Raw genomic sequence first — 17,302 nt, 5'->3', positions numbered from 1 at the left:
ACATGTTTATCCCTGGTGCGATGAAATTATGTAAATGTGAATACTTTTATCGTCGCTGTTAAACAAGCTTCTGATGGATCACAAAACGCTTTTTGCAAGTTATGTCACTAAGCAATTGCTCCAAAAGCATCTAATCTGTCGAACCACGAGAAATCAGAAAGACATGCAAAGAATATGAATTCTATTAATTATACCTTATTTTTGAGAGCAATTCTCGGATAATTTTAAATTAACATTAATTTGCAAAATCTTTAGATGCCTCGTTTTCATTTCTTCGATTCTATTGTTCTAAAACCTCGTTTTCATATTTGGCTTAATTTGGATTTTTGACACACAAGATTTGGCTTTGGCCAATTTTGAGACCTGGCAACCCTGTTTACATGCAGTTGTTATGGCGGCAAAAAAATTTCCCATTCTGCAGCATGAGCTGAAATGAAGCCAGGATATCTCTCAAAGTCAAGTATTACACTCCAAGCATCATTATGTTCAGTGATGAAACCCATGATGTAATATCACTTCCATCTTCATGGAAAGTAGAGAGGTAGGCCTGCATTGTATGCAGTATAGATATTCTGTGGAGCAAACTGTTATAATAATTTTAGGCCTAGGGTTATCGCTTGAATTTTTTAATAGATTGTATAAACTCAGCTCAACTCAGACTTTCATTTTGAATATTAATATATTTAGTTTTTATTTTAAATTTCAGTAAGTTACTCTTGTCTTTCCACGAATGATTTGATGTTTATAATGATTTTGATGATATTATTTATATTTATAATTGAGTTGAATAACAGATACAGTTATTATACAACCTAAGTCTCTGAAGCATTGAATTTTGATTATTATCAAGTCTTGAAAAACGTGGGAAACACTGCATTCTTTCCTCAAGATAGGTAGTTACAAAATTGAAAGTAATTGTGATGCACATGTCCTCCATTATGCTAATATTTATCTCCTGTAGATCACTAAATGATGCATCCTGCCAAACAAAAGATATCACATTCAGCATTGCTTCCACCCAGAGTTCTTATAAGAACGAAATTGAGGTACAACTCTTAACAAGCCATTAGCAAATTTATTCAATTTTTAGAAAAAAATATAATGCAAAAACACACAAACATAGACAGTGTTTGATGATATATCATTGAATCATTGAGGTTCTTTTAAGGTTAGCATACTGCTGGCCAGCCAGCATATCAAGAGTAGCTAAAAGAGCAGCTAGCTAAAGTAAAAGTCTATCCTTCTATTGTCAAAGTTGGCAAACTGCATTTCTTATTAAACATTGCCTTTCAAAAGGTCTGTGATCAGTTTCTCTTGCATTACTGCTTCAATTTCTTGTAACATTAAAGATGTGTTCAAATGTATCAGCCTCCACAGTTGGATTCCCTAGGCATGTCTTTTTTGCACAAACAGTGTGAGGTTTTGAGCAGCTATTCTTGTTTCAATCTTTTTTCTTTAAATTTCTTACTAATTTTCTGTTAATAAGTGCAGTTTGCTATTCATGTGCCAGGGACATAAAAACAGGCCCCAATAAGATTCAAAATCCTGATGATAAGGATTAATAAAATTATGTTATAGATCCAAACAGAAACAGATGAGGATGAGTCATTGACCAAATCCAAGCAGCTAGATGTCAATACACAGGTGATGAAAGCATCATAATGATGTACTAAGTGTTTTTTTGTTGAACAATAGTCTATCATAAATGAAACTTTGCAGATTGTACAAAAGCCATAAAAATCCGTAAAGAACATACAGTTAAAATCCAAACAATTGATGTAGTGGATGATTGCGAAGGTATCTGAGGAAATAGTTTGCAACTATGATCCTACCTTATAAGGCTTATCAAATGTTGTCTCTGAAATAAGAAGAAAACTACCCATAAATGCGGAGAAAAGAAATAGGCTTGTGATATTTGCTGGATCCTAGGTTGTAAGAAGACATTTCATAGAGATCAAACAGAATTTGCTCAAGGTCATATTATTTTGGCTTTTAAATAAGCAAACATTTGAGATTTAGAATGTTAACACAACTAGGTATATATATTTCCTAACATAGAGTTTTCGATCTATGTTCTGACATTTTATACTCTAAAGAGTGTCAGATGAAAAGCGTTAGTATACTCAAATGTTTGCTTTTCTCAAAGCCATTGTTAAGTTGTATACCACCAAAAGACTGTTCAGCTAATATTTTACTCTTTTTAAATGTTAATTTTCTTTCCAGGCTCTGTCAAATTTCCTTTTGAGGGTTTATCCTGACATTTGTGAGCAGCTTATTGCAAATGAAAAGAGTCATGCATTTGATGGTAAAGGCTTCACTTTCTTCACTTCTCTAAAAATTACCTTTTTTATCATATAAGAAGTGCTCCAATAGGGTTATTGTTTGTTCCAATCTTGTAATTTTTTAAAATAACAGAATTCCAAGGCATGCTCATTTATATTTTGTTTTGCAAATGACCCTGATATTTGGAATGGTAAAGGCAAAATGCTTTAACAAATTATGCAGATAATGAAATTTTATTCAGTCAGCTAATCTTGAGAAACTTTCAGCCTTTATGGATGAAGCATCTGCTGCATATGCAGTAAAGGGAATTGTTTATTTCGTTTTTTCTATAATTGAACAATATTTTAGAGTAAAATTTTCATTCAAGAATAAATTTTAGCCCCTATCTCTTGTTTGTCTAATTTTTCTTGGGAAGACTCCACACCCAAATTAAAATATGAATTCCACCTCTTTTTTGTTTTCTTATCATTAAGAGTTGGTTACCTATGCAGAGTTTGATATTTTTTGCGAAAAGGTACACTTTTTATGTTCAGGGTATGACGTTAATTGGGAAGATGAAACAGATACAATTTCATGTTTGTACAAATTATCTCATAAAGCTGCAAGTGAGGATGTAAGTGGGAATTTAATTTCATATATACTTGAAGGTGTTTTCTATATTGAGCATTTAATAATATTCTAATATGAGCAAAGCTGTTCCTTAATGGCCATAAAATACATTCAATGGTGACTAAAGTAGATTCTTATTATACACTTTGAACTTAACAAATATGTAGATTTTTTATTTTTTCATTCAAGGACTAGCAAAAAATGAACAATGTTTGTTAGAAAGCTGCGTATCAGGCCTTGCAAGGAGAGGCGCTCAAGCTCTATCAAGCACCTCCACACATGCCTAGAAAGTTCAAGGATCTTGAGTAATGGAGCACCTAGCATGGTTATGCTGTCTAAGAACTTAATGTGATAAACCAGATTTTGCTATTGATGATATTTGATGATGCTCAATTGAGCTTCTAGAAAGTTGAAGGTGCCCAGTTTGTCAAGCGTCTGCTTTTTGCTCCTCACAAGGCCTGCTGAGTATGATAAATTATATCCAATAAGATCAATGCAATACAAATTTTGTGATAATAATTTTAAAATCTTGACATATGACAGAAGTATATCATAACCCTTAGATGAATTATGAAGTTGTTTGTTTCAGCTGGAAGTAACAAGCGTGTCATGGAACAGTAGAGGGTCTGTAATTGCTGCAGCGTATCCTTTTATTTTATGCAAGCATTGAATTGACATTATGTCTTAAGGGCAAAGGGTATGGTCAACTTTAAGAAACTGCAAACATTTAGCTAATTTCAAGTCATCTTATAGTATGACAATGAGTCTCTTTTTTTCCCTGTCTAGGTGGACAAAATCAACCTAAGTTGAACCCTCACATTTAAGATTTAAATTAACTTTAATAATGTTAGACCATTATTTTTTGGAGTAATTTAGTTGTACATTGATTTCCTAAATTAATCAGCTAGTAATTCTTTATCATACTTTCTTAACAAATAAGATATGGCAGGCATGATCATGAGAGTTGGTGCACTCATAAGGTAAAATGTGCCTTTTTGTATAGCTAATGTTGATAACCTTCTCTGAATCATTTGGTTTTGTAGCTTGATATGCTAAGTCAGCTGAAATCCTGCAAATTTGAAAGGCAGTCCATCTCCCATTGTTCTCAAAATCTCTTTTCATTGCCATGATATGCATGCATTGTTAGTTTGATGCACAAATAACTAATCAAAATGAATTGCTGTGAATTTTGCTTTGGTATTGAACGTCTAAGTCAGTTTTCATGATATAAAGATTAGGCAATGTTTGCCATTTTCACCCACAATAGCTAATTTCAGATGCATGCAAGCATGTTGTTGACAAGAAAGAAAATTTTTTGCCACAAAAATATTTCGAATATACTATATGCTTTATAGTTTAGATGCTTGCGTCTTTGCTATTATGAAAAAAGAGGGACCAGAGTTGCTTTTGAAACTGAGAGGAGCTATGACACTGAGAAAACTTTGACCTCTCAAGTGTTTTCTTGGATTTTGCCTATCAACTTTCCCATCTGTATCCAGAAATATTCTAAATTTTGTTAAAATTCGTTTCAGTCACTGCTTTGCACCTGGAACATTGACATGAGAAATATTGACACTGAGAAAGGAGACAAAGCATTAGAAGTTGATGTAAGCTGCACAGTTGTTATTCAGCTTCTATATCTTCTGGAAACAATGAATAAAAATGATTTAAAGCATCACAGATCAAGCATGCCCCTGTTCGTAATGATTGCATTTTAAACGCTACGAAGACTTTGAAATACTTTTTGTACACTGCAAATGGCATTTGTACTATGAATGGCTAAATAGGCTCGATTTGTCCCTAGTAGTCATAGTTTCTTATTATTTTTTTGTCAAGTGTTTTGTGAAGTGTAAAGTGTGAAGTGTTTCTGTTAAGCAAAAACAAAGAAGAGTTTGCAAAGATGACATTTCGATTGTTATAGGAAGAAACATTCAGGAGAGACCTTCAATTATTTTAATATTCCTATGGTAATGAAAAAAACATGTTTTGATGGTTCTGTATTTCGGTTTAGAGTTGCGAGAACAGTTCTGTGTTTCTAATATTTTCGGTGATTATAGTTTGGGTAGCAGTATAATAAGTAAGAACAATATTTTAAAATACTCAGTTGAAAAGCTTTGGAAACTGTCTACAAAACTGTCGAGTATCATATGTTATCTGCTTTTTGATATTCAGTATTTTCAGTTTTGCCTTGTTTTTTTTAAACTGCCTAGCGTTTTTCTTCTTGTAAATTTATTCTTTGATTTTTTCCAGGGATGTTTGATGAGCATTGCATTTCATCCTACCAACCCTCCGTTGATTGCAGGCGGCACCTTCAACGGTATTTGTTTTATATGAAATAAGTTTTAAATTATCATAAAAAATATTTCACGCCTGAGATCGTTAAATGATTCTGAAATTCTAAAATACGACTGTTTGGTATATATGTCAATGGCTGTCTACACCATGCTATTAAATATACAGGAAAACACCTTTCCAAGGAACAGATTTTGCCACTAAACGAGGAGGAATTTTAAGCAATCAAGGGAATTGTAAATAAGCAGTAGGCTGTGAAGCTATATTGTCACATATTTTTTCAAACAGTGTTTGATTATAGCTGGTTAGAGCGCAATGTAGTTCCTTCTTGCACGTCAAGACAGCTTCGTTATAGCTATTCGTTATCTCTTATAATGAAACATTGCCACAAGATCCTTCTTCCCTTCAATGGTTTAAAGAAAAAAGCATGGCTCTGAATTTGTAGCACGTGAGAAAGAATCTTCAGGAAAGCTAATAAAAATGTACAAGCTTCAAGTCATTCTTTTACTACCCATTTTCTGGTATGGCAGTGATACTGCACCCCCCATTCAAAAGCTTCTTGGCTCAATACTTTTTGCTGTATATGTCTGTAGTCATTGACTTAAAGTAACTTTAAGAAGTAATACCATTTGAAAAGTTTCCCGCCTTCTTGGAAGTCCTCACCTGCCATTGGCTTGTATGTTTTAGTAGATCCTTGTGCGTTATTTTCTAGCTTTTTTAAGACACCCGATTTCCCAATTCTTTACACCCTTGTACCCCATGCCATCAGGTCAAGAATCCTGCTTCCCACTCTTCAAGACAGGTATGGTGCTGAAACTAACGTGTACCACTGAACTAATCTTTGTGCTCGGTATTGCAGGAGAAGTTGTGGTCTGGGACTTGAGTCAAGATGACGATAACGCTCTTGTGGCTTCTTCGCGACAGATTGAATTGCACCAAGAACCTGTTACAAAGGTATTTTGATGCCGAATCCTTCGTCAATTTATTAGATATCACCCTTTTATCGTAAAAGAGAACTGCATTTATTTGCGACCTGACGAAATTTGAAAACATTGTTTGAGAAGATGCTATGATTATCGTTTTAGACGTTCACTGCTTGTATTTAGATCCCTAAGCTTAAAGGCAATCTGTCACGACGTTGATTGGTTATAAGAACAAAGAGATTTTTATTGTTTCCAGTCCCCCTTTAATTTATCGCATTGTAAAAAATATGGCGGAGCGCTGGAATCATGTTTAGGCCATTGTTCCAGCTATTGTTCTCTTCAACCAATCCACAACGAGACAGATTGCCTTTAACCTGAACCTTCAAAAACTATGTGGTGCTCTCTGCTGATAATTTTGGCCTACTGTCTCTAACCCTTTTGTTGCAACCAATTTTTTTGTCACGCCGTTTTACCGATGATAGCATTCCTCTTACCAATTTTGGACAGGGTTGAGATTAATTCACCATGGCCCGTTTCCAGCCATTCAAGTGAATAAAATCAGGCCCCGTGGTCTTCATTATTGATAAATCCAAAACATTGACCCGACAAATGTTAGATGAAATGTTTCGGTTGCAACTTGTTTGTCAGCGCTTGTTTGGTCATGTCCCACCCCCCCGCCCACCCCATGTCAAATAATGCCCAGCAAGACATCCAACAATGTTGGAATTTGCTGGAACAGATGTTGCACAGGTTTGACCAGGGCTTCAAGCCTAAATTCACATTGCCTTTCTTTTGATTGTAATCTGAGGCGGAAAATTTGCAAAATAATTTCAATTATTTATTAACTGGGATTTTGGGAACATTCAATGTTGTAAATACTTTAACCAGTAGCTATCGCAAACAAGCTTACTGCTATTTCTGCAGCCGGAGCCTACTCACCATGCAATAAAATTTTCAATTCCTTTGTCCTCGTATTCTTTTATAAAGGCGAAGGTTTTTTAAAGATTGAAGTAACATTGCAAGATCATTAAATCACCCGACGAAAAGTTGACAGAATTCGTTGAATAAGAAGCCTTAAATTCCTTCCTACTTTCTCATTTTTTCTAACCCAGCCTTCAGTTCAAACCCCACTTCTTCTGTTAACAGAACCCATCCCCTGATTGAAATATCACAAATCCCTTCCTGTGTTTTGATTCATCTTTTCTTGTCACCCTTGTTCCTTCATTTGTTCTCCCCTTCTTACCTATACCCAAGAGTGTGCTTTTCCTCCTACTACGTCACGCATACAAACGCGAATTCTTTATTTCTTGTTTTTGGCGGTAGTAGCTGCTTTGTACATGCACCTACCCGTTCTAATTAATGATTAGAGATTCTTATCAAATAATATATTTTTCTGCAAAAGCTTTAGCAAGAGACTTTATTCCTTCCTTTGATGTGATCAAAAATCATGATATCAGTTGGAATTATGGCTGATTTACATTTTCACGTGTCTTTTCGTTGTCTGTTATCAGCGCTTCTTCAGTTTTACGCATCTTGATTTCCTATTGATAAGCCCACACACACACGCCTTCAAGCGTTTGCGGATGGCTGAAAGATTTTACCTAATAATAAACATCTGTTTCTGCATCCCACATATGTCAGCCAGCTATATTGGCTAAGGTGTCTATAAAACAGAACACTCCCAAAAACTAGGTACCTGATGATCGCATAAAGTGTAAAACTTGATGTAGAAACATTTAAGCTGTCCTATTCTACACGACATCCGTTTTCAGCTATATTTTCTACATAACATACGTCGTCCAGCACTCTGCCTGCAACATCCTAGTTAACCTTCATAATTGCTTTGAAAAAAGCAAGCATTTTCCAACATAATTAAAGCTTTTTCGTCTGACACTCCTCAGAGTATCAAGCGTCAGATTCAAATTTTGTACCCCTAAAAAAGAGTTTCTTAAATTCTCAACGAAAATTTTGCATAACAAACAACGCACGTGACGCCTTCCCATTTCCAAATCATCAAATTGGCCTAAAGTGATTTTCCCTAGAATTTCATGATATTGATGCTTTCCTGCTTTAAATGTGATGAGATTTTCTTTTTTAGCTTTAATGTCTCTTTATTTTCTACTTGTTTTCATATTTGGACTCCATTTTGCATTCTTTGTCTAAAATTCTATATATTTAAATAAAGTGATATAAATACAATTCGGCAGCATCCTTCTGTCATTCTTGGCCTAATGAATATACATAAATATATATTTGTTTCTTTAGTTTTTCTACATTAACATCGAATCTTTTTTCTAGGTGACGTGGATGAAAGCAAAAGGACGACTAAAAAGCTGGACATATGAGGTTACTGCAATGAATTTTTCTGTTTTTTCTGCTTTGTGTTTTGATTAGTTTTATCATTTCTAATTGCGTGGCAAGAATGTCTTTGTTTTGAATAGCCTTATATGAGTAGAGTATTTAAGCATAAGAAGACCAAAACATGATCAAATGCTATCGAATCCCATTCCGATATTTTTTGCATCTACAAGTTCATGTTTTTCATTTAAAAGACGCCATCTATCATTTATCAATTCAAAGCTATCTTTTCCGCTGGGCGGAATATTCGCCCCCTGCTGGGATTTATTTCTGTCACTCTGTTTTCTTCAACTTTCAAGGTTGCTGCCAGCGAAGGATTCAATTCTTTTCTTATTCACTTAAATATTTCATTTTTTATTTTCAAGCTTTCAGTTAGATACGTGCTGCCCAAGTTTTCAAAAGGATGACCCTTTTAGTAGGGAGTTTTTAGTCAGTATTTGATTAGAAGAGGAAGAGAATGGACTTTTTAATATTAAAAGGCCTAAGGAAGCCCAATCAACTTGAAGGGGCCAGAGGTATTCGCTTCACCGAGATGACACGAGACTGTGTTTGTGTTATCTTTGCTTTATGGATGCTTATTGTAATACTTTGTTTTGAAAATTTAACACTCAGGGACCACGCCACGAATTTCAAGGTGGAGGGGCCAAATTCCATAAATAGAAATTGAATTTAGTGGTTCAAAACAGGACCTCTCTGTAAATAGTTTTGCTTACCAAAAAATGAGGGGCCATTTCTCCTCCGGCTCCCCTCCGATGGCGTGGGCCCTGACACTGTTGATTTTCTTAAGCAATATTTTTTGTTCTATATCAGTATGTATTTATGTTGCCTTAATTGAGTTGAATGACAAGAGCTTATTTCTTCTCTGTTTACTGAACAATGCAGCAAGAAGCTCCTTTAGTGCTCGCAGACGTAATGTTTCCTTGTTTTACGTTAGGATTTGGATAATATTTTGATGACAGGCCCAGGCCAGGGCTTCGATAGTTTGGCTCAACAGAGAAGTAGTAACCCTGTATACGGTGTAAGTTTTCTTATAATCCCGCTCGCCCTTCTTCTACAACACATCATGCGTTTGTTGTTCAAGGCATTTACCCAAACTCTTTGTTGCATTTCATCACTCACGTGGGCCATTTCGGTAGTCTTAGAGGGCAGAGTCTAGAAAGTGTTAATAGTTTTTTTAGGCAATGTTGCTCATTTTCTTGCCGTATCAACTGGTTCTCTAAAGTATTCAATTACCTGACTATCGACTGTCGCGCTTTCTTGACTCTGCTCTAAGTTGATTCTGATTGACCTATTTAGCAGATAGGCAATATTCAGTTAGGAATGCTCTTGTTTTGAAGGACAAATAGCTGAGATCTCTGTGGCAAAGGGCAGTTCTTGACCTCTTGTTATGTACCCAAGCCCGCATGCACAATCAATACCCCTGTAAAGGATGGTTCACGGTGTAACTGACAGAAGAAATGAGATTTTTAGAAGCTAAGATGGTTTATTTGTGTCGTATGTGGTGGGCAGAAGTGCTATGTGGTAGATGTAGATGTGAAATTGCTGGATTTTTATTTATGTATTGTATTGTATTGCATTATATTGTATTGTATAGATTGTTTAATGTTAGTTTTTACAATAGTGAAAACACATTTATTAAGATTAACATAAAGCAATTTCAAGGAATTGCATAAGACAGGTTACTTACTGCAAAACGAGCACGCGCACTTGTCTTCAAGGAACTAAGTTTTGATCAAATTCTTGAATTGTCGAGTATTTTGTGCTGTCTTTAATGATTCTGGGGGTGAATTCTAGATTTTAGGCCCTTGAAAACCTAATGATCTGATACCATTACTGGTAGTTCTGGCTTTTGGAATGTCAAGGGGGTTTTTGAGTCGAAGGCTATGACCTGTTGTTTTGGGTACAAAATAGTCTTTCATGAAAACAGGATTAAGGTTGTTAAGTGTTTTATAAACTTCGAGCGCTAAAATCTAACTTTTTGGATATTTATGGTAGTTTTTTTGAGTTAGCAAGTAATTCTTTGTACGAAGATGAATAGTCCGAATAGGCTAGTCTTAATGCCCTCTCGTTAATTTTCTCTAGTTTATCTTGACTTCCTTTACCACATAGCATCCATATCAACGGACACTTATTGAAGTTACATAGTATAAATGAATTCATAGTTATCTTTTTTTCTCTGTCGCCTATAAATCTTGCCAATCTTTATAAAGAATTTACTTGTTTAGCTGCTTTGTTACAGATCTTATCGATTTGAGCATCAAACTTTAAATTTTCGATCTGAATTCTGAGGAGTTCTGAGGAGTGTCAGACGAAAAAGCTTTTAGCCAAAATGTTGTAAAATGTTTGCCTTTTTCAAAGCCATTATCGAACAAGTATTTTTTTTAAATTGTTTGTTTATAAACAAACGTAGGTGCGATCCTGGACATGGTTAGACATAATGAAATTTTTACATAACCTTCTTTATGTTGCCCGTGTTAATTCAAGCTCCCTTCTTTCCCCAAATAAATGTTGGATTAGTAGTTCTAAATTTTTTGCTTAAAAACGTGCCTTCAAAATTGGATCAGGAGAAAGTGGAAAGTTTATATGTAAAGAAAAAACATCAAATTTTCTTTAAAAGTATTTTAGTCTTGGATTGTAGGCTGCTGACTTGTAAAGACAACCAATCAAATGCAAGAATTCACGTTCTGTCACGTCCTCTCGTGTTACTTTTGATCTGCACTTGAACGCCCTTGAATGTATATTTCCATTCAGTTTTTACCCATTTTCCGAAGTGTTGTAAACTAAGAAATGCCAGGCAAAAAGTAGCGATACGCTTCGGTTTTCGCTATCTCGTGCCAACTTGAAATGATTGTATGGCAGATACCGAATTTCCATCACTTTGTACCAGTTTGTTTCTCATTTATTATGCTGTTGTTGGTTCTTGGTGCCATATAATGGCACTTCTATATTTGCTTCACCTCTTTACTGGCAATGAAATAGTGACATATCTTTATTAGCCGAACCTATATTATGTTTATTCAATGGGAAGAGCAGATATGCACGTGACAAAAGATTTCCATTCTATATCCAGTGCCCCTTCAAACCTGCTTATTTTTCATATTTCTAGAATATCATTTTACTTGAATACTACAGGTCTTAAGATTTATCGTTTATTTGTAAATTCTGTTTGCTTTATGTAATTCTGTCTTAAGAAAGTGCCTAAATTTGACTATTACACTATATAATGTCAGGTTGACACAAACAACAAACAAATCATACAACATACTTCGAATTCTTTTTGCTATGATGTTCCCGCTTTTTATGCCGTTCTGAAATATAACCAAGAAATGCCAGGCTTTTATGTCTGTTCAAGATTTATTGAAGTGTTGCTGAAAAAGAACATCTTGCATTTTTATATTTTGGATAGATCATGAGCATCAGTTCCGATGGGAAAGCATTTCTCTGGCGATACGACCAATATGGCAAGAAACTAAAGCTTGAACGAGGGTAAAATTCTTTCTTGTTTGACGTAGTACGAATCATTGTGGTATTTCATGTAGACTGATGTTTTGCATTGCAATTTTAATCTTCCTTTCCTTAAACTGAATTTGATAGAATTTTTTCACTACATTGTCAACATAAAATTTACGATTACCGCCGGTAGTCACCCACGCTTTCCTGTCTTAATTGCTTCCGTCATCTTATTTTGCAGATTTCTGGTTCTGGCTGAAAAGATCCCAAAGAGTTTGGTGCCCTCGAAAATCCGAAGTGACGCAGAAATGGGAGGTGAGATAAATATGCTTGTTGCTATAGAGTACCGAAAAGGTGACGTCATAAAAATCTATTTTTTAAATTTTTTAAATTTGTTTTCATATCCTGAAAGAGTATCACGAAATACCTCTAAATCTGCAAAATCAGTTAAAGGAATTACGAATAGGCTGAGATATGGCCACACGAACACAGAACCTTGCCTCATCAAACCTCTTTAATTTGTTCTTTGTTCATAACTTTATGAACCAGGCCAGAAAAACAGTAATCCGTTAGCAAACTTTAAACCTTCCATTGGCCATATCTCGCCCTATTCTGAGCATAACTAACTGATTTTGCATTTTAAGGGGTATTTTATGCTGTTCTTTCAGATTATGTGGTCAAATTTAAGAAATTCTAAAAAACGTTTTTGATTACGTAACACTTCGGTACTCTATAGGTTCACGAGTAAAAGAGACCAGTCTTCCAGGGTATGATAAATTTCGACATTCCTCCGTAAACTCTCATCAGAAAGAAGCTCGATGGGGTACTGTCTATAAGAATCTCTTTTTTGTCTTCATCAGCGTTTCCAGCTGGACCTTGTCGATGTTCTTTCGTAAGAACTGCCCTAATTAGTCCATGAGAATATTTCTGTTCTCGCAATTAAGATTCTCTCATTCAATCGACAGACATCGACAGCCTTTCTTTTACGCAAAAGATCAAATGTATATACTTAAGAAGAATCGCGATTTTTTTTCTGTTTTTGAGGGAATATGTCACGCCCAATTGTCATTTGTACAAAGCTTACGCAATACAAAGCTTTTTTCATTCCAAATCTTTTTTATTTTGTGAATTTCATGTCATTCAAAGGGAATTTTTCTCCAAATCGAGGAAAAGATCTTTTCTTACTGCGAAAAATCAGTGAAAGGTTACAAGAAGACAAAATATGATTAAATGTGTACAGACGCGAGCAACTTTATTTGTAGGTTCTCGACTAAACCTAAGAAAGCTTGCTAATAATTAAAAATAATCCATATCATTTGCTTGTGGTAGAACCTAAATGACATTTTTGAACATGTGAAGTATTTAAAAGTCCAATTCAATGACAACCTTGCTCGGGATCAGCATACGAAATTGTAATTCGGTCTTTTTCTAGGTATTTTTACTTTATTTTTATCGTGTTTCGATATTTTAAACATCATTAGATTGATTAATGTTAGATGATAATAATTTTTATACAAGGTAACCTATTTAATACACCAAGATTCTTTTATCAAGGAGGAAACTGTAGCTTTTTGCCTATTTATTTCAAATTTACTTTTATTGTATAGTTTGACGCGTCCCCTTGTAAAGCAGCCCTCTCAAGATGCTGTGACGTCATGACATACAACTCTGTGTCATCAGTTTGGTTTCTTGATACTATGTTCTCTAAAAAAATAGTTTTTGCAAGACTGCTAGTTAATTCATTGCTGTTTAATATGTCTCTCATTATTTACTGTACGAAACCGTCACATCGCACTTTCTTTTCACGTGTTTTGCTTCTTTAGTCACCTGCATGTCATTTGCCAAAGACGATCCGGACATTTTTGTTATCGGGTCAGAAGGAGGAGGCCTTTTCAAATGCTATTTGGACTCCGAGGATGTTACATCCAAAGGTGATTCACTTCATGTTTTCCAGAATTTCGTCATCAATAAAGAAACCCGGAGTTGCAGCATAGAACTTTCTTGTTGTACACGCTTAAAGTCCTTCTAGAACGAAGCTCTTTTTCCCCTGTAGCTCAATGGTTGCTGCGACAGCAGTTAAGAGGAGCTCCACTTGTGTCTGTTGGATTAAATCGTTATACCCTCAGGTTCGGCTGAAGTGGTCTAATGTCCCTAGGTCTCCAAATTAGATTGTCTTGCTAAAACTTCTAAGCGACCGCTTAGATATTTCAAGCGCTTTATTAAACAGTGGGACCGTCTAAACTGTAAATACTATACCTACAAAAACAAATAAAATCAACTTCTACTTCTATTATAAATTTATTTAAAATGGCAATTTCCTTTTTCAATCGATGTGGATTTGTTATTTATTTATAGGTATGTATTGAGCTAGACTCAAAATCAAGATAAAACATACGCTGAGGTTAAAAATGCTTCGAGTTTTTCTACCAAACTACAAAATAGTTGGCCAAATCAATTTTTTCGTAACATAAAAGCTACGTGGATTTAGTCTTTTGCTTCAAGTGTGGAGATAGTGATAGAAAATTTCATTTTTACGGAAAAAATGTTTTATATCCCTTCTTCTTTTAGGGACTGCTGGCACACGTGTCTACCTTCGTTCGCCAGTGACACTTGCATATGCACCACATATAGGACCAGTTTACAGCGTGGATTGTTCTCCTTTTCATCGTAACGTTTTCATTTCGTGCAGCATGGATACAACTGTAAACATCTTCAGTATGCTACAGGTAAGTCTCAAGTACGTCTGTTTTTTGGAGGGGGGAGGGAGGTGTCCATTGCAAGGGGAGGTTTCCATTGTAGCAAGGCTTTCTTTGAAGGAAGGTGCTTGTTGTCGGGAGGTATCCGTTGTAGCGAAGTATTTGTTGTAGGGAGATGTCCGTTGTACGAAGATGTCTACTGTATTTGTTGTAGAATGCAGAAACCGTGGTCGGAATGTACCCGTTTTTTAAGGCTACTTGTAAAACTTTGGCACGTGGAAAGAAAATACTGTGCGGAATTTGTTATTTTCGTTTGGAGATGTCTGTTGTTGCGAGTTTTCGTTTCTAGCAAATGTCCACTAATGCATAGTCGATCGACAATGCTCCTTTTTCTATTACCTCTAGTGATGATGGTTAATGCAATGTATTTGGGTAATGCTTTGAGGTAGCAATGAAATCTATGCGTGAAATGGTCTGACCGCCATTTAGAGGTGTATCTAATATTTATAAAGGTTTCACTGTAGGAAGTGACTTTCGATTTGCTGGCAAAACTCGAGTAAACATCGCTTCTAAACTCCACCTAGCGATTAAGTGCAAAGCTTTTATAAATGGCTCTAGTGCATCTCCTAGTAAAGTCTGCAAATCTATATTTTAGGTAAAGTTGACTTTATGAAATGAACAATGTAAAAGGAAAGTTCAAAGTTATTTGAATGCATCGATAATTGTTTGGATTGACGAGATTCATTACTGTGAAAATTTTTTTACAAACATATTCGTCCAATATGATCGACATCACTGGAAGCTAGATTTTCGGTCCAGACGTTTCATGCTAGGTCGAAAGTCTTTGATCTAGAATTCTTGATAAAGCATTTTGATTATTCATAAAGTGAGGCCTCCAGTTGGCTTGGTTTTTTTGCTATGAGGAACCTCTACGTGGATCATTGCCCTAGAACATCTCATAGGATTTTCATATGCAGAAACTAGTGATTAGAATTCCAGCTTGTACGATTTCGCATTATCATTTTTGTTGCGGTTCCAGTTCATCTAAGAGCTCCCAAATCATCTAAGAGATCCCATCTAGCAAGGCTATTTTTCACGGAGCTCGCTTAAAAAACCTAATGAATGGGAAACTTCTACTTGAACTGATCTAATTTGTCATTAAACACGAGATACTCATTATCATGGTCACAGATATATTTTATAATGTCACAATTCAGCTACTGGCCATTAATCTGGATGTTTCATGACAAAAATATTAATAACAAGATAAACAGGAAAGGGCCCTTCGAATCGCATACAAAGACAACACTTCTCCTTACGAGAAATTGTTAGGAAATGATATTTCGGTATCTATACATCAGAAGAACCTACAGTTGCTCATGGTTACAAAACAAGGAATCATTTGAATCCCTCGTTTATGATGAAAATTTTTGAGGAAAAGGCAATGCCGTATCAACTAAGAAGCTCGAGCAATTTAAACCTACCAGAAGTGAGAACCACATGCTATGGTACAGATACAGATACTTAATACTGCCTGAGAGTAATACAAAAGAACCATCAATCACAAATGTAAGGGAAGCTACAGTTTTTCACTGATCTTTTGAAGATTTGGTCTAGTTCCGATGACTACTGGCTGAATCTTGATAAGATCCAAAGACGGTTTTATTGACACCGAAGCTATACTTCTATTTAAAGAAGAAAGTTTTATGATATTTTTGGTTGAGATGTCTTCAAGAAAGTAACGTTTTTCATCCTCATTTGTTAACGAAAAGATTTCCCAAATTAACCATTTTCAACATGTTATCTGACACAGTGCTATAGTCTGTTACAGAACTCTCTTTTTCTGCTTTTCAACGGTATTGTGAAATCTGATTTGACTTGATTATCTCCATATCTTGACTGTCCAACATCCATCTGAGCTTTTCACTTAGCAGTCCATCTCAGCTGCATTGATAGCGATTGGTCGCTTTTAGCAATTCCCTGATTTACTGATTAGGTCTCGCTGTTTTTCACACAGACAGGGGTAGACGCTCTTGCTATTGACCCTTGGTAGAATGGTGTCACCAAGTCTACTTTAGTCTTTACTAAACCTGCTTTATCTCACTCCAATTACCTGTATTCGGGTGTCCGGTTATTCCTCAAGGAAGCAGACAGTATTCTGATTGCGGCGGCTCTTTGAAGTGCCATTACATAACATTACTTGCTCTACATTTCCACCGAATAGTTTTTAACAAAATAAAGCATCACTAGTTTGTCATAATTGAAGTAAGACATTTTGTGAATTTGTTTCGTTTTGTCTGCTGCTAGTTTTTGGCACATTTTTGCTATGTTTAAACCTGTTTGGCCGTTTGTTCATGATGCTTTACTTTTTGTCACTCGCTGCATGATAGAAGATATACGGGCAATGCGTTTTTGGTTTTCGTTGGGTATTATAAATATCTCAATAAAAAAGAAATCTAAGATAAACTCCCTTGTAAACTTTTGCAATGTTTCAGATGTTCGTAATTGTTTCTTCGTATGAAACAGCTTTCCTAAGATAAATAGCGTTGAGTTATTCCAGTAAAGTAACACATTTAGAGTACCTGCATCCCTGTTATATCTTATGTTATATGCTTTTATAGAGTTATGATCTATGTTTTTTTGGAGGTTCGGTTGATGAAATGTAATGTCGTGGAAAAACTGATCCTTATA

At 35.3% G+C, this 17,302-nt stretch overlaps 1 protein-coding gene across 2 annotated transcripts in view; it reads left to right on the top strand.

The window, feature by feature from the left end:
• Positions 1–17,302, top strand: part of LOC135696467 (cytoplasmic dynein 2 intermediate chain 2) — a 38,574-nt gene continuing 21,272 nt past the window's right edge. Inside the window, exons 1-16 of one of the 2 annotated variants that reach the window (XM_065215863.2) lie at positions 1–541; positions 962–1,046; positions 1,579–1,644; positions 2,224–2,305; positions 2,817–2,896; positions 3,482–3,534; positions 3,833–3,872; positions 4,425–4,499; positions 5,143–5,209; positions 6,044–6,138; positions 8,406–8,453; positions 9,400–9,483; positions 11,872–11,951; positions 12,157–12,230; positions 13,739–13,846; positions 14,484–14,641. In XM_065215863.2, the coding sequence (XP_065071935.2) occupies positions 483–541; positions 962–1,046; positions 1,579–1,644; positions 2,224–2,305; positions 2,817–2,896; positions 3,482–3,534; positions 3,833–3,872; positions 4,425–4,499; positions 5,143–5,209; positions 6,044–6,138; positions 8,406–8,453; positions 9,400–9,483; positions 11,872–11,951; positions 12,157–12,230; positions 13,739–13,846; positions 14,484–14,641 (1,254 nt within the window). In that variant the 5' untranslated portion in view covers positions 1–482. The remainder of the gene's footprint in view (positions 542–961; positions 1,047–1,578; positions 1,645–2,223; positions 2,306–2,816; positions 2,897–3,481; positions 3,535–3,832; positions 3,873–4,424; positions 4,500–5,142; positions 5,210–6,043; positions 6,139–8,405; positions 8,454–9,399; positions 9,484–11,871; positions 11,952–12,156; positions 12,231–13,738; positions 13,847–14,483; positions 14,642–17,302) is intronic. The other variant, XM_065215864.2, reaches the window with a different exon arrangement.

This window comes from Rhopilema esculentum, chromosome 14 (assembly GCF_057945365.1).
Source record: "Rhopilema esculentum isolate cy_ngs chromosome 14, ASM5794536v1, whole genome shotgun sequence".
Classification (NCBI taxonomy): Eukaryota; Metazoa; Cnidaria; class Scyphozoa; order Rhizostomeae; family Rhizostomatidae; genus Rhopilema; species Rhopilema esculentum.
The sequence above is the reverse complement of the archived record's forward strand: the minus strand, read 5'-3'. Positions and strand labels throughout refer to the sequence as shown.